The 25,106-nt window shown below is 37.2% G+C and overlaps 1 protein-coding gene across 1 annotated transcript in view; it reads right to left on the bottom strand.

The window, feature by feature from the left end:
- nphp4 (nephrocystin 4) overlaps positions 1-25,106 on the bottom strand; it is a 174,259-nt gene that overhangs the window by 79,777 nt on the left and 69,376 nt on the right. The window contains exons 9-11 of the mRNA XM_014473925.2: positions 16,813-17,031; positions 16,158-16,290; positions 12,462-12,514 (exon numbers count right to left, since the gene is read on the bottom strand). Of these exons, the coding sequence (XP_014329411.1) occupies positions 12,462-12,514; positions 16,158-16,290; positions 16,813-17,031 (405 nt within the window). The remainder of the gene's footprint in view (positions 1-12,461; positions 12,515-16,157; positions 16,291-16,812; positions 17,032-25,106) is intronic.

Raw genomic sequence — 25,106 nt, 5'->3', positions numbered from 1 at the left:
AAACATCAAGACCTTCAACACCTTTTTACTGAAATCATCAGTGCAACCTGCAACCACACTTAGACATATGTTGTCTGCAAAACAAGACAAATGTTCTGACAGCACATTTGAAGGAAGCACAGAACCTGAGCTGCTGATAGTGGAAGCTAAGAACAGGTATGCTGTAAATAGAAAAGAATGAAAAACCACAGCGGCGTGTGACTTTCAGAGCTGCTTTATTGTCTGTATATTTTCAACTTCTCAGTGTAAGATGTTTATACTTACATATATTTTCCAGCCTAATAACAATAGATAAAGACTACTGGTATTTTTAGTGGAATTTGTGGAAATGCAATTATTGCAGGAATAAGCTGAAAAACAAATAAAAATAAAAGGTCCAAAGAGCCACTTGTGGCTCCTGAGCTGAAGGTTGCAGACGCTTGACCTAGTTCTATTGCTTTTGCACTATAATGTGCTTTACACATTGTTCAGATTATTGCTATGGTTGTTGAGTTAAACGATGTAGAAACTTAGGATGTAACTACATGCAGTTTAATGCTTAGGAAAAAAGTTCTGAACTTTTTAAGATTTTATAATTTGAGGGATAATATTTTTACTTGGGCCCATGAACAGGAAGGGTTACATTTAGAAGCATAATAGAACGTGCTCATTTGGGAAAATTATGGTGAACTCATCGACGTATCGATGGGTGACCCCATCAAGCTTTATGAGCCATGGATGTGCCCAAACAAGAAGCATAGATTTATCATCAGTGTCCACTACAGCTGCTAAGCTGGGTAAGTTAGACTGTATAGTTAGCGCTATTAATGGATTCCAACCCATAAATATGTTTAACAATACAGCCTTCTATAGATTATACTACATAGGCTATAAATAGCTATAGAACTGGCACAACAGGCATCGATACAGACTGAGTGGAAAGAATAGATCACAACAAATGATATGTTACTGGGCTTTTTGTGCCTTTCTAAAGTATGACCAGTCTGAACTGCTGTGTTTATGTAGAAATTGAATAATTCACAGCTGGACTTTATTTTCTGATTAGGTGACTATTAATGCAGTTGGTTGCACTGGATTTGAATTTGCGACATTTAGATTTTAGCATATTGAATGAATAACCAATTAAAAAAAAAAAAAAAGAACATTTGAATTTGGTCCTAAAAAGCAGTACGTTTATATTCAAATGTCCCTTTAATGAAAAACAATACAGAGATTTTAAAACAAAGTAGTTTGAGACAGGGTGACTCTTTTTTGGACACTGCTGTTCATTTCATTGAATGAATTATAGGAGAGCCACAGTAACCTGTGCCACAATTGTTTGCCAACATTATTACTCAATACCTTTTGCTTTTATTATTTTCAACCTTTCTTGATTTTTCCACCTCCAAGTTAACTTAGCAATTTTTTACTATTCGTAGTTTTGAAGATGTGTAAGTACGGTAGTTGTTAAATCTCAGCCCACAATTTGATACATGACTGTGCAGATGGAGGCTTCCCATCTTTGATATGAATTTAAAGGAATGAACAACAGAAAATAAGTATGATGCAGGTACTAGAGGAAGAACCAAAACAACGTATTTTATAGAAAGAATGTCAGCAGTTGAATTTGTTAGAGACTTTATGCAAAACAAACTTATGCAATGTGTCCAAAGTGTCATACTTTGTGTGTGTGTATCGATCTGATGTAAGCATGTTTTCTTGTGTGATGAAGAAAACATGCAGAAAACACAGCAGAGGGATTTACTGTGTGAGGCTATGATGAATTCTCTTTTGAATTTGATATATGCAATTCAGATGAGGATGAATTTATAAAAGTGTTGAAGAAAAAGTGGTAGAGAAAAGTCCAAGCAAAAGGGAAAGAGACTAATCACTTCTGGGAAAACTGAAGAAATTAAGAAATATTTGAAATCAAGAATGAAAAAAAAAGACATAAATGTAAAGTTATGTTTTTATATTTTCCCATTTTGTATTTTATCTTATAAATGAACAAATATATATATAAAGATCTGTTTACATTCTCTTCTTATTTGGAGAATCAATCATTTTAGGCATAAGATGTACAGGTCTAAAATGGGCTGTTTTGGTCACCGAGACGATGGTAAAAACATCCACACATTTCAAAATGCCAAAAGTGTGAAGGCCAGGAGAATGTCACAAGTCAGGCCCTGCAAGTACCACTGAGCCGAAACCCATTTTACACACACATGCAAGTGACTCACCGCACTCTGCACATCGAGGGTGTGAAAGACAGACCAAGGATGAAAAGATCTCACACACACACATTCACACACATGGCGACATGAAGATCCTATGAGGCCAAAAATATGAGCAGATGATCTGCTTGGCTGTCAGGGCACAAAGGCTGAGCTCACAACTTTGGCAGTCAAATCTATGCCACAACTAAATGCCCCACTCAACCCATTCTCTTAGAGGCAGTGCTACCAAGCTGAGCCAATTTGTGTTTCTAACAAATTCTAAATGGCGCCAGCGGAAGTGTCCAGTTCTCTGGGTGAGCTTCTAAAATTGCACCGCTCAAAAAACACAAAGCTAACTCCAAACATATTCATACCCCTGGCAGATTTAGGTTTAAAGTAACCTTTAACATTTCACCAAAATATTGACGTTTTAGATTGGCCCAGCCAAAATACTGACTTGAGTCTGACTGAGAATAAAAATTGTACTGACTCTATAATTAAATTAATAAGGAGCAGAAATAAGTTTGAGCTTAACTGCACAACCCCTAATTCTCAGATAGCACTGATGCTCCCAATTTCATAGAGAATAACATTTGTGTCATACCAAAAAAGAGAAGATAGGCATTTTTACTGTGCTAACTTATGGCACGACTGGCAGAAGCCGTCATAATGTAAAGCGTGTTAAATATTAATAAGTTAAACACATTGCTACTCAAATTTTAAGCTCTCAAACCGAAACCCCCGTAACACAGTTGGGTGTAAATATGCCAGCATTCACAACTCTCAGGCGCTAATTTAATGCTGTGCTCGAAAAATAAATGCTGATAGTTAAAAACGATTGCCAAAAAGTGACATAGAATGAGCCACAAAGCCTTGATAAAATTTCTCTTTATTGTAGGTATGTATGAAAAATAAACTAATGGAGGGAAATGCTATATGATAAAGAATTTCAGTAGAGCTGAGACCAAGTCATTATTTTGCATATCACAAGTAAGTCTCAAGTCTTTCCACTCAACTCCAAAGTCAAAGCAAGTGTCAAGTCTTAAGCAAGTTATTTGACAAATGACAGAAATTAATCTGACTAATAATACTTTGGAGATTAAAAAATAATTTTAAAATGTGTGTTCAACCACCAGAACAACCAGCAAGAGGAAGTGAACTTTAACAATGTGATAATACTTTTCACAAGAAACACTACTGGTCGATAAAAAAATAAAAAATTTAAATAAAAAAAACAGAACCAAATTTTAGGGCAAAAGATTTTTTTTTCTTTTTTAAACCAACTACAACATTACAAAACTGCTTTCACAAAATTACATGAGTAGCATCAGATCACTTAAATGTCAAAATTATTCATGCAACTGTATAGAAATAAAGCTTATATTACAAGTCATTGTTATGGTCATGGTGTTGCTATCTGTCAGCTTGGATGCTCCACATTTGTTTGTACTTGAGGCTTAAAGCACTTAGATTTGTCGTGTACACACAGTAATCAATCTAAATAAGGTAAGTACTGGAAAACCATCTATCTAGCCATCTGTGTGTCAATACAGTTTTGTATTTGCACACTAATATTTGACTTAAATAGACTGGGAAAACTAGAACTATGAAATACAATGAAATTTCAACTGCAGAAATATGTAGGAATCGTAAAAGATTGATTTTTCAAAGGTTAAGTTTACACCTGAACATAAAAATATAGTGCCTTTTGATAAGCTTCTGTTTAAAAACTATACAAGAATTAGGCTACACCAGTTTGTGTTTTGCAGCTGGAGTTGAGAGAAAACAAAACTCAGCTGCGTCCACTGGGTAACTCACCTGTCACTCAGTGTGGTGCAACCCTTAACAGTGATTCATTTGACCAGGGCAGAAACATGTTTATTTTTGCACTAATGCTGGTCATTTTTCAAGCTGGGGGACCAACGGGAGTTCTTAGGCCTTCTCCAGTGTCCATTTAATAAACTGCAGTTTTTGGTATTTCCATATTGGCTTCATTTTTCACATGGGGAAGTTGTTACTTGGTCAGCATTGGCACAGGACAGAACAGAGGACCCAAGGGGAGACCTGGCAGGCAGGAGGATTTGGGTTATTGATGATGAATAATTTGAGAGGAATGCAGGTACAACACACCATAACGGAGGAAGAGCAACAAGAACGGGTTGAAAAGCACAAGAAGTTCAAACCACTGTCACGTATCCTTGCAGAACATATTGGAGAAAGAGTTTCACTCCGGAAAAAGTAGAAAGAATGTCACAGAGGCAGTATTTGGAGAGAATGTTAACCCCTAAACTGAGACGCTTTCACAATTTGTTCTGAGTCCTCAAATGTTCCGGCTCTAGCACCATGACTTCCTCTGGGTCAGGTGTTTTAATGAGCCACATCAGTGTTCATTTGCCTCTTTCCTGAACATCTGCATGGGAGGAAGAGAAAGAGGCTGTAGCATGAAATCAAGGTTTCTACGGGAGATCTCAGAGATAGACATGCAAATAACAAGAAGGGTTTAGGCCAATCCAAAGAGGGAGTCCAAAACAAAACAACAAAAACGTACACACACAAAAAAAAGTTATAGTAAGATGGAGACTAGTCAGAGTATGAACCATAGGGGTTGCTGTTTGTAAGAATGGGTAAACGAAGATGACAAAACCAGTGTTGTATAAAGTACTGAAATCTGAGAGTCAAGTAAAAGTATAAGTACCTCTCCAAAATATGACTTTGGTAAAAGTCGAAGTCACTGACTGAAATGTTACTTGAGTTAAAGTCTTAAAGTATCTGAAACTTCTTGTACTTAAGTATGGAAATTACTGTAAAAATGGATGTACTCAAGTAATGTAATGAAAAGTACAAGTAAAAAGTAAAACAAAGCAAATGCAGTTTGAATGACATTTTTTATATTTTGGTAAACTTGTCAAATACACTTAAAATAATGTACCCAACCAAGTGCAGGCAAAATCAAACCTGCTAATAGATATACCTGCAGGCATCATTTAGTTAAGAAAATTAGGTGCTTTACCTATAGCACAAGGTTAACTTAGCCTGCTTTACAACTGAACCAGCTTCTTAGTAAACCCTCCAGGACAGAAAATACAAAGTTTTTGTAAGCCTTAAGTTTTCCCTTCAAGTAAGGTCAGTGCTGAAAATGAGAAAAATAAATAGTACAGAAAATGCGGCCAACATGAAGAAAAAGATCTGTTACGATTACTCTACTTCACAAATCAGTGAATCAGTCAATGCTACAGTCAGTAGGTGGTGCACACAACTGGTCATTATGCAAAAGAAAAAAAGAATTGGGAGGGAAATGCAGCTTATTGGCTTCTGTAAACCTGGTTTTGAACTTGCATGCCTTTCCTATATTCGTTAAATTTAGTCTAAATTGCTATCGCTATGGCTTCTGTCCCCCCTTGAACAGAGGAGTCTAGGTAGCCTGCTACAGTCAACATTAGGCCTCAGCTAAATACACCACGTGTGGAACTGAAACAATGCCAAACAAAGTTCATTAATGGTCAACGTTTCACAATACAGTAGTGTCTAGTGACCAAGCTATAGTTACTGAAACAGGAGGATTATAACCATTTCATAAGACGTTACCTCGATGTGTTTCTTCAAGTTGGACGGGGAGTTTTTGTAAGATAGAATTTCCACATCTTCGGGCAGGAATAACATAAACTGCATGTGGTTCGACGAATCTTTAACACCCACGAAAGCATGTATTGTGTTTAAATAAGGCCATGGGCTCTCATCACCAGCTGGTGGTTCCCCTGGAGCCGTGTCTGACGTAGTTGCAGTCGTTGTGGTCTCCGTCTCCTCCTCCACGTGGCTGCTGCTGATTGCGAGACTTGCTTTGTGTTTAATGGGAGAAGCGAAACAGGTGTATCCTATTGGAGGTGATGAACCAGCTCAGGCAAGTAGGCTACCGACTTTGTTCGGTAGCCTGCTTGCTACTTGCTAATCAGTAGGTGGGATCAAAACACTTCGTTTCTCTCTCTCGCTTTTTTGTAACGAGTAACTAAACCACACATTGAAAATGTATCGGAGTAAAAGTACGCAATTAAGTTCGGAAATATAGTGAAGTAAAAGTGAAAGTCATCAAAAATTTTCATACTCGAGGAAAGTATGAAGTACTCCAAAATATACTTAAGTAAAGTAGTGAAGTATTTTTACTTCGTTACTATACAACACTGGACAAAACTATAAATAAAAAAAAAAGGTTTTAATAAATAACCACAGTAACCAAGATGACACCATCTTAATCAGAGCAACAAAGTGTTTTCCTACTTCATGAAATTCTTGGCGTCAAATTGTTCTCTTGTTTGTGTTCTAGTCCTGTTTTCTGCCCCCCTGTTTCCTACACCATCACCCACAGTGTATGCATTCACAGCATGGGCAGTATGGTGAAGTTCATGAAAGTCGAAAACGCTGTTTATTCTTGCCAGCTATTCTTTACTAAAACCCATCGTTATGAGCTAAACAAAATAAAAAAATAGAATCAACTTTAATTTAAATTTATGTGAACTCGTTAGTTCACTAGTTTCACATTAAGCATGATTTAAATGAAAATCTAAATGTGCAGTTTTTAACTACAAATGAAATTTGTTGTCTCACCACTATATTTTTGTTGTTTTTTTTATTTTAATGGCAAATCGTCAAGTGTACTCTACAGTTAAAAAAAGTTCTACATTGTCCTGAAATATACAGCATCTTGCAAATTTATTCATATACCTTGAAACCTTTTTGTTGTTGTTTAATGTATAATATTAAACAACAAATTTTAAGTGTTTCAAGTGCTTATTTTAGTTCATTCTCCTCTTGCTTGAAATGATTTAAATGGTTTATAAGTGAAGTTGTCAAAATAAATTGTGTTTTTTAATGTTATAAAAATATTCATAATAGAGGATATTTTGAACTAATGCAAAATACTGCATAATTGTGGATTGTAAAAAATATGATACATGATCTTAATTATTTTGCTTTTCTAATGAAAATCAGTGTATCACACTGAACACAATGTGGTGGCAGCATCATGTTGTGGTGATGATTTTCTTCAGGAGGGCCAGGAAAGCTGGTCAGAGTTGATTGGAAAGTAAACGGGGCTAAACAGAAAGTAAACCTGGAAGAATAGACATTAGTGGAAGCAAAAGTGTTAAAGTTTACCTTCCAGATTTAGATCTGATCAAGAATCTCTGGTAAAACCAGACAAATTATATTAGCAGATGTTTTCCATCTAATGGATGGACTTTGAGCTCTTTTACAATAAATGGGCAAACTGTTAGTCTACATATGCTAATCTGGAAAAAAAATACTCAAAAGATTGGAACAAATGTATTAATAATAAATCAGAAACTGTGAGATTCTAACTCCTTTACATGGAAGAATAAAGGCTGGAAAGCAAAGAAATTTTTATTCTGAACGTAGAAAAACAACCTGCTATTCATCTTTAGTTTACAAAAAAGGATGAAGCAGCACAACTAGTCTCTGTGAAGGAAAGGAGCTAAAATTAGGCTGCACAGAGTCGGTGCCAGTTGCCAAACAAGCCCATGCCAAGTAACAAAGTAGAACACAGCTTCACCTTCAGCCCACTGACTACAAGACCACCTGGGTCGGCAGAACACGAACGCGACCCTGAAGCCTGACCGCTGCCCAATGTGAGAACTCATGAGAGAAATAATCATCAACAGAGGCAAACAAACGCCGCTGCCGGTCCAAATGCTGCCTATAAATAACACAAAATCTTTAGCACCGCGGCAAATGGAGAGTGTCAAGGATCAATAATTTATGCAAGCAAGAAGAAAGTCATCAGGTTCTACAATGCCAGCAAACAAGACAATGTGCATGCAGCTTGTTTAAAGAGGCATATCAACAGAGGATGGTGCAGATTAATCAACGTTTTGGATCTCTGTTGAAAAGGATGGGGGCAATGTTACAAAAGGGAAAATGTTTGTGCTGCTCTTCCCACGTCAGGGTTTTTGAAAAAGTGGGAAAAAAATGCAGCCAATTCATGTTGAATTAGACAGAAGTGCGACTTCATTGATCAACAGCTCAGCTTCACACAGTGTTTTTTTGTTTCATTTATTTCTGGGAGGACCTGGATGACCATCAGATAACTGTCCATGCTCTGGATACCAAGAAGTGATAGAATTAATAATTGCTGTGTCACATTTTGATTTACCCAGAAATATATAGGTGTGGACTACGTTTGATTGGGCACGGAAATTGCAACATTTGTTGTATTTTCAGCTGCCGCAGTTTGCTTTCACACTGCACTGTGTCACATGAACCAAACCAATTAAAAATCTGTTCACCTCCTGAACTGTGGTGGTGCTGCACCAAGAATGACTTAAGGAAATGACACAAAAAGAAGAAGACATGAGCACAACTTCCTTCTTCACAAAATATAAACAAAAAATAAAGTAGCCACAGATTTTAGAGGTTGTAGGACTTCTCTTTTCTCTTTGGTAAAAGACTATGAGCTATTTCTCCCCTAGCGCTAGACTTTAATGTTTGTTTTGGTTGTATTTACCCAGAATGCCCTGAGCTGTATCCTGCTTCCCACTTTTGGAGCGGTCTCCTGTCCGCTTGCATTCACACCTCACCAGAGTTCACTTCAACCGAACAGAGACTTAGGTTTTTAGACGGACCAGAGTTTGCTTTTTTGGTCCGCATCAAAGCTTGATTACGCATTCACACCTCCCAATACAAACCAAACCTTCTAGACAAACAAACTAGAGTTCAGTTAAAGTTGGCTTTAATTGAATGAACCCTATGTCGAAAGCATTCTGACATTTAAAACAGGCTGAATGCTGAAACGGTTAATGTCTCAAATATATGGTTATGGTGTTGTAAAACAATTGCCATTGTTTGGCATTGTTAGTATGGAGAGAGGATTCTGAAACAGCCTTCACTTTTATTTCAGTTTATCCTGAGAAAAATATGCTACTTTGGCAACAATATCATCTTCACCTGAGAGATTGCAGTTTTAACAGATTTTTTTTCTACTTTTTTTATTCCCATAAAAAGACAAAAACAAAATTTGTTTGAAGGATTAAAGGGTTATGCTAAAAATACAATGCAATGCAATTGAAAAACAGCACTGTCTTAAAAGTGGTGAGAGCAGCATTTTAAATAACACTCAAGGCCAATTTTTTCACCAACATACTTTTAACAGATTAAAACTGAAGGTTTGCTAACTCTGTGTAAGACTGGCGACTAATGATGGTGTTTTTGAATTCAGCATGCGATTATCCTGAAATTGTCAGAAGTGGTCCCTAATTTTCCTTCTTTTGTTTCTTTACCCCCCTCCAGCAATTTGTATTAACAAATATTAAACAAGTATTAAATTGACTTTTTCTCTTTTATGATGTTATATTTCTTTATTGAGGCATGCTTAATTGCTTCTTTTGGGAAATAACAGCTGAACTCTAACCCTAACCCCTGAAAATGTGATGTACTGAAAAGGATCTTGTTAGCTGCAAAGGGAACGTTCAGGAATGAGATGAAAGACATAAAAAGAAAAATAGTAAAAATAATCTTTTTTTTGTCCAATATAATTTGAGTCAGTACATTAGAATAAATCATTTGGGAATTAAGCTTAAAATTTTGGATCCTCTTGAGAGTGAAGAGTATATTCAGTTAAGCACCTTTTCTTAATGTTGTCCCCTACGAGCTGCCCAGTGTGACCACAGACGTCTGTTCTTGGCTACTGGGAGCTGCTCACTTGTGGAATCCCACCGCCCTGGCAGCTTAATCAAAATAAGGTCGATTTGTAGAGTTCAGGGGTGCAGCGCTGCAGTGGCTCGCATCCCCCGCCGGTTCAATTTAAAATGAGTCGACAAACTGACCCACTTCTTGCCCAGGGAGCCGGCATTGAAACAGAGCTGATATCGTCCCTTCTTCGCTTGGACTCAACTGTGTTACTGTGAGCACGCCTGTGTCCTCAGCCTCATCCTCATAGAGAGAGCACCATTTATCACAACTCCCAGTCCCCATTGGCACTTCCACTCTGGCTGAAGGATGATGGTTACGCCCCGCAGCTCAGCTGAGCTCAGCCAGGACACACAATATACACAAATCAGCAACACATATGTTCGGCACATACGGTTAGTGTAAAGTTCCTGCTCTGGAACTTTATAGTAGAAGACGTTTGAACTCGCACTCGATGTCGTGGAAGGATAATCACAGAACAATTAAATATATTACAAAGTTAGAGAGGGATTGATCAGTATATATTAGCTGCCTGTGGGAAGCCTCTGACATACACAGATGCTAATGTGACATTTAATCTGATTGGATGCAACTAGGCGTGATTATCATCATCAGTAATTCCCCCCTCCTTGCAAGGTTTCCGAGGTGATTCAAGTGTTCTGTGACTGACACAAACAGACCTTTTGTTGTTGTTCATCAGGAATAACATCTCCAACAGATATGCACTCACACACTTCTGTTATTTCCCCCTTCTGCTATGTGGCTGCTGAGTTTTTCAGAAAAACTCTGCTGAATATTTTGACATCTGCAATGTTCCTGGGTGCTCATACAGGTGAGAAAAAAAGACAGAAATGTTTGTAAACAAGCCTGTTCTCAATTTTACCTCCTGCTTACAATGTTGGGAAACCCAGGGCAGATAAGTCATTTATCTTGACATTTAACAAAATTTATAGGTTAGACCTGCTATATTTGAGGACAAACAAGACAGTGTAAGTGTGTGTTAGCTGAGATTTATGATCCTTGTCTACACAGCATGGGAAAAAAATAAAAAATTGCAGTCTTGCATAAAGGCTGCTCAACGAGCTTCTGGCTCCAAGCAGGAATCCTTTTATAAGTCTTGGATAAAGTACATTGTTGAACAAGGAGACCTAGGGGTCGGGTTTTTTTTTTTTTAAAACTCTGTTATATATTCTTTTTGAGCTGAAAACAGAGATATTCCAACTAATGAAAAATATCTTCAATGCTTTCCTAAGATATTTGATCAGTTCCTGCATTATTTAACTACATTATACAACTACATAGTTACGGTTAGCAAGAAAAGGCCCTTGGTTAGGTTTAGATTATAAGCACAGTTGCAACGACGGTCAAATAACTTACCTTCAGTTGTTATAAAAGTGCTATATATATCAAACATAACTTGATAGAAATTTTACTTTGCAATTTAACATCTCCTACTCTTTCCAAACCATTCTTAGGAGCATTAGACTGAGATGTAGTTTGTACGACAAGCTCAGCAGGTATCATATGTATATGTTAAATAAAATACTTTCTCTTAGAAATACAATAATTCCCAACATAAAAGTGAGTTGTGTGATTCAACCAGACCTTAAATACTATGTTCACCTCCAGATGTGACAAGTAATATTAGAACAGGACTGCAGGAAGTCTGGGGAAATACTGGGTAATAAACAGCCAATGCAACAGCCTCTGTATATTGTGGGTGACCTTCAAGCCTTCAGGTGCATCTTCATGAGAAACTGTGATGCTGCTGTGATCAATACAGTCACATAGGCTCTGGAGTACCTTGAGCTCACATGACGTAAGGTCAGCCAAGTTTGTTGCTGCCTCCAAAGCTCTACCCTGAATGTTTATTACAAAGAACCAATATATCAACTCAGAGAAGCTCCAGCTCTATTACACCAAGTCACATCAGTTGAACACTGAAACAATAGACATGTGGTTAAAGAACTTGACATTTTAGTTTGTGGAAAACAGGCATTTGTTTCAAGGTGCTACTGCAACTAAGATCATATAAATCATACACATATCATTATAAGTGTGGCATATGATTATAGATTCATCTGGTAACTCTTTTCCCAGTAAATCTGTGGTTATTTCAAGAAGACAAGGCCGGACATTTTGCTGTCTCAGAAACTTTTGCGTCCAGATATTTAAATGTAAATGTATAGTACACCACAAAGGAAGACATTATCGCTTTAAAAACTTACTATGTTCTAAACTGAAAAAAAGTGTAAAGTATACAACTAACCGGAGTTTGTTTTTTTGTTTGTTGCACAACATGCATATTTTAATTTGTGAAAAAGAGAACCGCAAGTAATTTTCCTTCCACTTCACAATTATACACTACTTTGTGTATGTCTACCAAATAAAATTCCACTGAAATATAGAAAGATTTGTTTTTTTAACTTAATGAGTTGGAATACTCTTTTAAGGTACTGCATTTCTATTTTTAAAAATGTGCAGAAAGTTGGCATTTCAGATAGATGCTGTATATCATGTGACTCCATAGCATGTAACATCTAGACTGTAATGACTAATAAGGTGTCTTACCCCGGGGCCTCGCGGGGATTCAGGAGGAGAGGTGGGAGTGACCTGTTTTCGACCTGAAAAACGAGCAAATTAATAAAAAAAATTAAGCAAATCAAACTTGCCAACTTCAATCCTAGAAAAGTGATGCTTTTCATATTGTATTCCTGCAGAGGTTTACATTTACAAGTCATCTGACAACACACCAGTTTCTTCAGTTCAGAGTTTAACAAGTTTAAATAATGATGCTGTAATATCTTCTGCATCGAAGGAGATTATTTTATAGTTTGGTTAAAGATTTAATGGAATATGAGCTAGTGAGAGGGAATAAAGGGTAACTGTAAAATGTCATCTTATATAAACTGCTTCTCTACTGATTGGATTTGAAGCAATCTGGCATCCAGAGGTATATGAATAAACCGTAACATTATGTACCGAATAACCCTAGCAAAGTAAATAACTCCACAGAACACTGGAATCCCTCACTATTTTCAAACATGACAAATCTATCCAATTTCACACAGATCAAGAGCCAGAGTTAGATTTAGACAGCTCGCTGAGTTTAAAGAGTAACAATGTTTCCTTGAGATTTTTTTTGGTAGGTAGCCATGGCAATGGTGTAATGAAAGGCGTTCCAGCATCTCTTTGTCCTCCTCTCCAACGCTGCCTCACTCTTTATGCTGGGCTTCACTGGCCTTTTGGAAATTGCTTCAGTTGCCTGCGGTGTCTTGCTGTAGCGCCCATCTGTTCAGACTAAATGCATACAGAGTGGACATGTTATGAGACTGGCTGGCTTTCTCTCACAAATTCGCTATGGCATCAACCCCCCACCCCCACCCCTCCGGCAACCATTTTCTTTTTAGGGGCTTGCTGTTTTCTCACTGTTATACTTTTGGAGCCCGTGGAGAATTTGATTCACCTCGTTAGCAGGACTGATGTGCAATTGGCCGTTTGTTTGGGATCAATGAGACAGCTGAACAAACAGCTCTCCACCCAGAGTTGGACAGTTGTTTGCTTTACGAGAGGTGGGCTGCATAAGAGCAAAACACAAGGGGGGCATACAAGGAACGCATTTAAACACAAACCCCTTGAATCCATCCACATTCTGTCATGTCATAATCACAAATTTCAATTTATTCATCTGGACATTAGGTGACAGACACAAAGTTGTCTGTCACATAAATCCTGTCCTTCCTGAATTGGAAGGAAAGGATAAATGATTTTCAACTTTTATTCTTTTTCAAACAGAAATATTAACTTGTAAAGAACTTTTGTGGAAAGAGAATGGCATAACTGCACAGACTAAGCATTCATTAAAAAAGCTGCCAAGAGGCCGACAGGAATTTTGAGGGAGCTGCAGAGAGTTAGAGCTCAAGTGAAAAAATCTGTCAAATGGACAGTGCAACTTATTCACTCCCCATATCTGGAGGAAACTTTTGGCCTAAAACAAACACAACCCATGACCCTGAAGATGCCTTTCACCTAATCTGACAGAACGGGCAAAGGCAGCAACATTTTGAGAATTGACAAAGAGGGTCAAGGTGAACCAAAGAAACACTTTAAACCTCCTTAATGACCCTGAATTCCTCTGATCTGGAGGAGCTGCAGGGACCCACAGCTCAGGCAGGGGAAATTTGATAATAGGACAAGCAGGATCTACATGGAAAAACTATGTAAAGGAGGAAGATAATTCAGTACACTACCCTCAACAAAAAATCCACAGTGAAACATTGTGGAGGAGATTTTCTTCAGCAAGTGACAAGGGAATCAAAGGCTTTCAAACATCCATCTATAAGCTATATATTGATTTTTACTTAGTGATACAATTCCTGAAATAAATGGGCTTTTTAATAATAATATTGAATGGATCTGTATATGTTAAAACATCAATTAATGTAACTGTCCATACAAGAAAACAGAATTAATTCAAATCCATAAGATCACAATTTCAGGACCAAAAAGGAAGTAAACACATCATAAGTCCAAACTAATGTAACTCTACCTCTATAGTCACAGAGGAGATGTGGGAGATGTATTATTGTACGTAAGTAAAGATGACTGTGTAGCAAAGAAAGGAATGAATAAATCCATCATAGATCACCAACATCAATCAGATGTTGAAATCAAAAGAAATATTTGTATCACTCTTCTTTGAAAACAAGCCCAAGTCTTCAGTCCACTTTTGTAACTCTGTAAAAGCACTTGAACACTGATTAAGATGTCATCAATAGATGCAGCCAAAAGCCTTCTCTGCACTCTTGTGACGCAAGCCCTGATCAGCGCTATTCTTCTCTCCTGAGATAAGTAAACAGTCTCATTAGGAGGGAAATAATCAATTACCTAACCAGGGATCACTCGAGTTCCTAATGCGTCGCTGGGATTGAGTGGCTGCGTTACCACACTTTTAAATCAATTCACCGTCAGAATCACAACAAATCAGCAGTATAGCCTTCGTTAAGACATGCAGACAGCGGCACATCATTTATTCGCGGGTATGAGCAGCCACAGAATATTCAATCAGAACTCGGTTTTAGCGGGAGTCTTCTTTAAAGCTCGGGGTTCAAAACTTCATTTAGCGAGGATATTGTGGAACAGGCGTGCTTAATTCGTTGGGGCAGAATGACGGCGCTCTGCAGGGCAGGAGAAATTCAGAAGCATCTTTTTTCTACCTTGCACTGACTGTGGTTCATTTAGATCCGAATTGTGTAAAAAATAAACAAACAAATGTGTCGCATTGTCAAAATAAAATAATGAAATTCATAAGAGGTCAGAATGTCCAGCTGCCACTCCAGTGAACTCTTCAGCACATGGCTGCACTTTGTGTCAACAGCCTCGGACTGCAGCTGGTGACAGCAGTAGCGCTCTACTCTGATGCCCTGCAAACTTGCTGCGGTGGCACATGAACCGCTCCTCCATCTGCTGCCAGCTCTGGTTGCACCGGCCATCCAGCTTGTAACAGAGGATTTACAAGCAGAAAGCCTCCAGAAGATTTTCAGCTGGTCCAAGGAAGTGGAGTTGCAGGCCAACCATAAGATGAGGGACTCAGTGGCAGATTAGTGGTTTTGAGGGATGTCACCATAGTGGCCTTGCTGCTTCCAAGAGGGACAGGGAGGGACACATTGAGGGAAGGACTCACTTGTAAACTAAATTTACCAACTAAATAGGGCTGGTGGTTGTGTATAAATACTAATAAATGGCTCTATAATCAAGATAAAAAAAACATTAAGAAAATAAATGTGAATTACTGAGAATGAATTTGTGAATGGTTTAGAAAATCTCAAAGTTTGGGTAAGAATCTACATCCTACTGGGAATAACTCAGCCTGTAATAAAGAAATACTGAAGACAGCTTGAAATGTGATCCTTCTTAGAATTTTGTCTTTCTTAAAAAAATGTAATGTCACCCTCAATTAATGAGCAATGACAGCAGGAAGTAAAGGAAGAAATACTTTTGATGATTTTCTTATATTATAATTCTTGAAGAAAAATCAGCTAAACTTGGTAAAAGTGGCTCAAATTGGTAAAAGATCCAACATGGTGCCCAGAATTCCTATTGGTGCATTTTACCAAATGGTTAGAAGAAAAATAAAGTTCAAGTTTTAAGAGGAAGAAATATTTCACTTTCTTTAAAACAATGTTTTCTCACGTCATTTATCCTGTTACTTATAGAGCAATTAATGTGACCTTAAAAAGTCCTCATGAATTAAATGAAGATATTTACTTGGTGAAGGTGATGATCTCTGACGTGGCACATCCTCCTGCTTAGTCCTCAGAGATACCCTGGGGCTGGATGGCTTCTTTTCCAAACTGGAAAACAGCCAAAATCTTATCACATCCTTTGCCTCCGAGCGTTCCTTAGGAGGAGAAAGTTTAAGCCATGTCAGTGCCCAAAACAAAGAAACGTTAAGAGAACTGTTTAACTCCGGTAAAAAGGAACAGCAGAGATTCTGGAGCAACTTTGGGGCTGCAATCAGTGAAACAGCAAACAGACGAGGAAAGGAGACAGTGCAAAAAGTACTTTGAAAAAACAGTAATAACTACAACTATGTGATAATTGACAGCATAGGTGTGGAAAATCTGAGGATCTTAATACTTTTTCTTTAACACTTGTTCTAAAAGGGAGTAACTTCCAGACAATTTTTAGTCAATGTGATTAGAATATTTGGAGCAAAACTTTAAGCTGTCATCTTTGTTGAAACTTGACAATACGGACAATTCACAATAAAAATAGTGTTTTGTTTTTTTTTCTAAGGAGACAGCACCATCTTGCAGTCGTGCAAGAAAAGTTATTAGTCTAAACACCTTTCTGTACGTTTTCGGACATTCATATAATTTATTCCTCCAACAAACACATTCCCTTTGAGCTTCTGTGTTACCTGGACTGTGTTTGGAGCTGAGACTGCAGCAGGGCTGTGAGTCTGGACAGACGCCTCTGTGCTGTAGACCATCACTCTGAGAGGATTCGGCTTTGCACCTCCTTGCAGAACAAGCTGGACCTCTTTGTCTTTCCAGTGAGCTAGCTCCTGGAAGGGGCACCAAATCCCCCAACGAAGGCACTGCAAGAAGGCAGCTCGGGATGTGGAGGTAGTAGACAGCTGCGAGAATAGAAAAAAAAAAAGAAGAAAATTCCCATTGTGACACTTGCCCAGTTCTGCTTAAGCTTTCACCTGGAATTATAGCATTTGTCTAACTATGTAGGATTAGAAATTCTTACAATAAACACCCTATCATTAGGGAAAAACTATAATTTGGATATTAGGATGGGCATAAAGTTGTCTATATTTTGTCTGCTCTGTTTTCAGACAAAATTGACTTTTTGAGTGTGCAGATAAACTGAAATGTACATAAATTAAAATTATCACACAATAAATGTGTTGAACAGAGCTATATTGAAAATGACTGCTGTAAGTTATACACACTGACCTCTGTTTTCCAGTGATATATTTGGTCAATAAAATGGAGTTTTGCTGTCCTTTATGCTCATAGCTAACAGATCTTAATGACCTGGATTAGACATTGTTATGATGAAAAAGACTAAGTCTACAGAGAAAAATGTACATAAATAGTAATCATTGCAATAGTTCACAATAACATCGGAATGCCATTTTGTCCCAAAGCCATGCAGCCCTGTTTTAACCACTAAATATGCCACCTTAAATATAACTTCTTGAAATAAAGACAGAGTTATCATGTATTATTTTACACATGGTTTCAGCCGCTTCACTGTGTATAAACCTGGTTTAGAATCAGGGCTGTTCTGTTTCAGACATATAAAGAATGGAGGAAAAGTCTTTTGCTTTAAATCATCCACAGCAGAAACATGAGATTTTGCCGAATTGATTAAAAAACTGAGCCTTAAACTATTACAATCAATCAAATGTGGGACAGTACATATTACCCATACAGTACAACCTGCAAGTCCTTGTTAATTTAGAAGAAAGCTCAGCATATTATGGTTCGCTGAGGGAGTGCAATTCCCCTAATCACAACTGGAATGCCTTATACAAAAATCCGACGCAGCGGATCATTACTCATATAAATGCTATATTAAATCTAAATGTCATACAGAACCTTTAACCAGGTATAATATGAAAAACAAGAACTGCAGGTAATAATTTAGAATCAATTTTAACAAGTTCTACTGAGTGACCATGGAAAAAAACTGCAACAGTAAATGATTTATCAACTTCTAAAGCTTAGATCTTTGGAATTAAAAACATACATTGTAAAACAACAAGAGACTGCACTACTTTAAACTAAGAGCAAAATAAAAATTTAAAACTGTTTAACAATTAAGCATATCCTGGTGTAGAGATAACATTGTGAAGAAGCTAAAAGTGTGTAATTGATCATTTTTAATGGGATACTGTTGTAAAACTACATTTAGCAAGCTATGAGTAGAATGTTATAAAGCAGTAGAGCGCAGGCTGGGAAGTTTAGTTTATCTATTAAAATTGAAATAATCATGAAAATACAAATTCGACTACATTTTGATTGAAATTCAAAACACGGCACTTTAACTCAAGGTTATGATAAAGTAACTCAATCTCAGTATAATGTTGGCTTATACTGAGATTGAAAACCAGAGTCAGAAAAATGTCTTCCAATGGTTGATTTCCAGTGAGCTTCGTGTGAAGAAGCCCAAATGAAAGCAACAATATTGCCTCCACCAATTGATTTAAACCATTTCCACACAGCTCTAGATCCCCTTACTGAGCCAGAGAGTCACATCTGATGTACTGTTTCTCACTGGCAGTGCACAGCAGGAGAGCTGGAGCTGCGTAAGACACCACAAAAAGAACTATAGGGAGGACTAAATTGTGAAAAGAACATGGTTGTTTGAGAAGAAGCTTACTGGTGACTGAAAGCTCACACCAGCTGTTTGCTAACACAAGGCCAGAATCATTCCTATCCCATTGTTTTCAATGCTAAACAACATTTCTGACTCACTGGCTTAGATCAGAATTAAATTGCCATGTAACCAGGCCAAGAATACGTCGTTCGTTTTTTCTGGAGGTAAGCCAGTCACTCAGGTCTGGTTGAAACTGGTGAAATCAAGCCAAAAATGTAGTTAATCAAAGTTGATTCAAGACTTAAGGGGGAATTTACTATTTCACATATTCCCATGTTGATCTGAGTAACCTTTGCCATTCATAGATAAAATAATTTGAATAACCATTTGGTATTTTTTGTATTGTGTATTAAGGTTGGTTATCTTAATGTAGTATTAAAATCTGTTGGATGGTCTGAAACACGTATGCATAACAAAAATCAGCAGGGGGGCAAATACCTTGTACTGTAAGTCCTCTGAAGTTTTTTTTTTTTTTTTTTTTCCAGAAATTTTTGTTGCCTTTCAAAAATCATCCTTTCAGCTTGACAACAACACTTATAATTAATTTAGCCACAAGAGGTCTTTATGAGCTAAACAAAAGCGACAATCATTTTGTTCGTTGTTGCAAAGACTAACAAGTGCAATCTCTGCTGAGGGCAGATTCAAAATGTCAATTTATTTTGCATTATGCAAAGTAATCTTGCTGACCAATTAACAAAGCCCAAAGTCGAGTGCTCGGATAGGTTAATGGAGCTGACATTTTGAACAGTGCAAGAAATACTGCACTCCAGCAGGGACGGAGCGCTCAAAATCTAAAGGTTAAAGAGATCTGAATATTCGCTTTTTATTATTATGTAAACAAACGCCTTATATAAACCCTTTAACACTTCATATGTCTGTTGTTGTCCTTCCTTTAGTTCTTTTTGAATATACCAATCTCAGATTACAGCAGCTGCATTGTGTATTTGATTTGTGGCTCTGAAACAAGTGGCTTTACTAGTCATATACATGTAGTCAAATAACCAAATACAAAAAGGACCTACTTGTTTCACAATGTGCATTTACCGCTCTAAAGTTTTATAAGGTCCCTAAAGCTGATCAACACCCCATCTCCTTGGATATGTAGCCATCTTAAAACTATGAATGTATCCCCAAGAAGCACAGATATTAACAGCATTTTCTCAAAACTGAAACTGCAGAAATATATAGCACCCATTAAACAGATAAATGTGTGATCCCTCCTAAGACATTGCTGTTTTCCTATCTTATGAGGTCAAATTAATAAAATGTTTTATGTGAAACATTAAATTAAACTATTTCAGTTCCAAAGTTATGATAAAATGATGCAATGAGCCAAAAGTCTTTTTATGGCCCAGAACGTAGCCGGTAAAAATTGCGAGGAAATTTAATTGAATGCTTTCCTTCTTCACTCAAACCCTGCCTGCCTGCCTTCACCACACGCACACACTTCATTTCTAAAATGTATGCATTCCAATAGAACACCACTGAAAGAGTAAAATGAGTGTTCAGCATATGACATAAAACTAATTTCTTATATTATTCACTGTATTTATTGCAGGAGTGATTCGGTAGCAGAGACGCCCGGCTGAGCCGCGAGAGAAAAGAGGAGACAAAAGACCAATCGAGGGGCCTTTTCTGCTGGGACGCTTGCAGCCTTTTATCTGCCCCACACTCAGTTCTTATCACAGACTTTCAGTCTTCCCCATCATGAGAAACTATGAATGACTTTTTCTTCAAAAGTGCTCACAGTAAGTACAAATGAGGACAACTACCAACTAAAACAAAATATTAATTCACAAATGTTTCAGTCAAAAGATAAACTAAAGATATCAGAATGTGTGCGTATCATTCACTTTGCAAAGCTAATTTTTCCAACAAAAAACATGTTTGTTGGAAACATGGTTTCCAACAAACATGGTTTCCAACATTTTTTGCATGGAAACATGCAAAAAATCTTAGGACAATTTCTCTTGCCACAGTGGAGTTTTTATTTTTTTTATCAATTTCTTAAGGCTCGAACATTGTATTAGAATAAACTGGGAGAATTATGTAACAGCTCCTTGTGAAAGTAAAGACTGCATTAATCCCTGTCATGATCTCAGTGTGGTGGTGTTTTAAAGTGCTTTGAGAGAGCAGGATCTACAGAGGAACAGCATGGAGGGTTGACAGCTTGGGCTGGCAAAAAACATGAAAGAGGGAATGTCAGAGACTCAAAGTTTTATAAAAACAAAGATTATAATAACCCCATTCAGAAGTGCGTGTGAAAAACTTCCTATTCATCTTTTAATCTGTACATCTCAGAACCACTAACAATAAAACTATGTCACAAAACTTCTTGAATAAAGTATAGCAGTGTCATATGTATATGCAGGTACAAGGCTTTTAATAGCTTTGTGGTAAAATCAGAGCACAGCAGGAGGTAGTTAGTCAATGTATGCATAGGTTGAAGATTTTTATTGAAGATATAAATGTAAAAAAGAAAAACGGCCAGGAAAAATCGACTTATTCTGAGCGCCACAGTAGCACACTGAGTCTTAATCAATTGCATGCTGACTGGTGATAGCAAAGTGACATTAAATCAATTTCTATATTTTAGAAGAAGTATAACTTTTTGCACTTTGAGTGTTATGGACAAAAAAAAATGTAATTAATCAGAGATTTTGTCTTTTGAATTAAAAGTTTGTTGTAAGGCTGGCCATTATGTCCAAACAGGCAGAATGATCAATGGGTTATTTCCCCAAAGTGTGATTACACTGCTGATTTTAGTGTTAAAGGCTATATTCAAAACAAGTCATTAAGTTTCAGTTAGAAAGAAAGCCGGCACATGAGTGCGCTTGGAAGTGAAGAATTAAAAACGTAGGCCTAAGGCGCAAACAAGAAGGGAGGAAACTTTTTCATAAGGTTCGACTGAAAACAATAACAGGCAATGTCACTTCACACATAATTGCTCCATGTAGCAAAACATTTTCTAAGGGAAGAATCCATCAAAATGGATTAGAAGAGTAATGCTGCATTGTTTCCAGACAAATAATGAAATTGTGTGTTTCAAACATTTAACGGGGAAGAAACAAAGACTCCACTACTATGACCTGAAGAAGGAAGTGTAATCATCTAACTCCTACAGGGCATTAAGAAGATGTGGGAGAGGGGGAAATTATTTAACTGTGTGCTGAGAACAAGTTCTGCACATCAAAGACGATGGAAAACGTTTCCCAGCCGACGAGAAGAGCTGGAAGCAGAGGCACTACACCAGCCTGATTCAGCACCGAAACATCAGCAATCATCAAAACAGCCACACAGCCTGATATGTCACGGCTTTCCTGACTTCCTTGAATATGTCCGGATTTAGGGGGGTTAGAAAGAGAAAGCTTGCAATAAGCTGAGATAAAGCGCTTTGCAAAGACATATCTTTGGAGAAACTCAAAGAAATTGGAAAGATATTCAGTGACTTGGGGCTTTCTAGAGTGCAGCAAGAATTATTCCTAAATTAGGAGGATGTGGGCATTGGTGGAAGACAAAGTCTGACAGTTATTACCATTACTGCAGTCTGTTGGGCTGCTCAAGTCATTATTTCATCCAAGACCCTGTGACAGGAACCGGCCCGTAGCCTCCTCTACTTATACTTCAGAAGGAGAAACCTTACAGGACTGAGAGAACATGCATCAAGATCGTTAATTTAAAAAGACTTGACAGAAAATATTTTAATATAGCCACATTTATATATACACGTACTCCATATGAATTCAAAATCCTGTGTACTCTATCAAAGGAAATAGAAGTTTTTAGAACTGCTGATTCTGAAAATTAAAGATTTTGATAAAAGTTTGGTTCACTTCTCAGACAGGTTTACTGAGATAAGTGGTTGCTCATATTGTAACAAAATTGATTGAACAGTGCATGATAGTACATTTATTTGTATGAGATTGCACTATACTGTTTTAGTTTGAATTAATCCATATGTCTGTCACAGTTGTCAATCTTTCTCTGTTTCAAACCATATATACAATGCAAACAAAAAAGCCAGCAAACTTTTAAAATGATCCTGTCTTTGGTCTGCATAACCTTTTGATTCTTTATTTAGTCATTTCAGATGTTTCACTTGCCTACAGCAAAAGAATACGTTGAAAGGTGATTTATTTGTAATTGCTTTTGGTCTTTGTGCGGCTTTGTACATTTTGTATTTCAATTTTTTAAATCTGCCTTTATTTTGTTTAATTTAATTTCCCTTTGGGGTTAATAAATTATTTTTGAATTTGAATTCAGTCATATGCTTGACACTTTTTATTTTTATCTGTCCAAACAAAGAAAATTTATTTTGCAGACTGTGCTTTTAAAGCCGACTATGCTCACATCCTGGAAAAATGTCAAGCCTGCCATTGTCTCTGCATAATTCGCACCCAGGTCCAAAACTGGAAATATGATCTGTGACGGCATGGGCATCTATGTTTCCCAGTGGCAATAGGGCAAAAGCATTTATTATTGACTTGACAGGAGGCAGAGGCAGCTGGGTACATTTTTAAGTTTGGAGCGACATTCTGTCGGTTCACATTTATCAGATGCAGTGGACTTGACTTGGCAGCACTTAGTTTCACTAAACAGTACAGATGAACAATGATTCTCAACATACTGCAGGGAGATTTAGTCAGAAAACAACTTGAAGAAAATAAATCTACAATTGCTGAGATAATCATTTGCTCCTTACCCAACTAAGATGCACTCTTCCTGCTGAAAGCAACTAAAGAAGAGTCTTCAAACAAAGAGCAACTAACCAGAGGCACCATTAGTAAAGACCTTTCAAACATCACAATGTAATGTTACAGGCTTCAGGCACTAAGTGCCTGTCATTTTCTTAATTTGTCAAGTTAGCCGAGACTCTAAAGAAAATAGAGTATTTTGACTTAAGAACCCCAATTTGAAAAACCTCAAATAAAATTTTACAAGGAGACTATTCATTATAATTAAACTAAACATGTTTTAAACCAATGAAAAAGCTGCTTCCAGCACTGAGCTGCTGAGTTAGTCTAATGTGCTTCACCTGCCCTTGGTATAATATTGGGGAAGATATACCACCCAGTGCCTGGATTGACATAAAGTTTAATGCGACGCTTTATGGATCCTCAGGTGTTTTTCCCCATACATCACCACTGGCAGTTTGACATTTCAGTATTGAGTAAAATGCCATGCAAGCTAAAATAGATGTCTATTCTATAGGGGATACACTTTAGGAAACTCAGAAATTCTATTATGTTTTGCAATCACATAATTATCACATAAACCACAATCATCAGTCACACAAAAAAGAACAATAAAATTAGTCTTTGTTTCAGCTTCCAATAGGACAAGGACCATAAACTGTGTCAGCCAGGGCTGCAATATAATGGTGAGCATTAAATCCCACTTTTGCATTTTTTTGTTTTCTAAAACTAGTTGGATAACAATGCACAGTTGAACATCCAAAGACAAATTTAACTCATTTCAACATACTGTATATATCTCAAATATTAGTGCATTAGGAAACACACTTCTCCACTGAAAATAATGTAAATGAAAATAATATGTTTTAAACCTAATAGCTACATCTTGACCAAAATGTGCAATGTATGTTACAACATAGCTAGAAGCATTGCATGATGAAACAATAAGTAACCAATGAATAATAAAATTTTCTGGGACACAGTAGTTATGGGAGTTTCTTTTTTATTTGCAGTCAAACAACTTCTATCATGGGTTAAGTGAAGGACCTAGCGGATTCCGGATTGGGTCAAAAATGCAGAATGTTGGCATTACTGGAGTTCTTCATAAACAAACAAAGATGAAGTGCTGGTAGAAATCCAGTTTCTTTCCAGTAAATTTCTCTAAAATTAAAAAGACATAAGCTCATAGAGATTTACTTCTGCCTGCATTTTAAAATGCTAGGAAAAATATTAATAAAGAATATAATTCCACAGAGTTAATGGAGTGCTTGCGAGAGATCTGTTAAGTGATGCAGTGCATAAAAGTACTGCACATTTTTTAACTGCTCATACCTCTTAGAAAACTCTGGAAGTGAACAACTTTACAATCGGCAGCTTTGCCTGCTGGGTACAGAAGAAGCCAGAAAAACAATGCAGGACAAAGAACACAGAAGAAGCAGGATAACATGAAACAAAAGAGGCATGCTGTGGGCTGGCTCGCACTCTAAAATGTGTGCCTGCTAATGACGTCCCACTCATTCCAAGGAAAATTTATAACTGGGGCAGTATTGCAGCATTCATGTTTGGAAAAATGATTAAAAGTTTCCAATGTTAAATTTGCTTTCCACAAGAATGCCCTACTCTG

Source organism: Xiphophorus maculatus, chromosome 1 (assembly GCF_002775205.1).
Source record: "Xiphophorus maculatus strain JP 163 A chromosome 1, X_maculatus-5.0-male, whole genome shotgun sequence".
Lineage (NCBI taxonomy): Eukaryota > Metazoa > Chordata > Actinopteri > Cyprinodontiformes > Poeciliidae > Xiphophorus > Xiphophorus maculatus.
The sequence above is the reverse complement of the archived record's forward strand: the minus strand, read 5'-3'. Positions and strand labels throughout refer to the sequence as shown.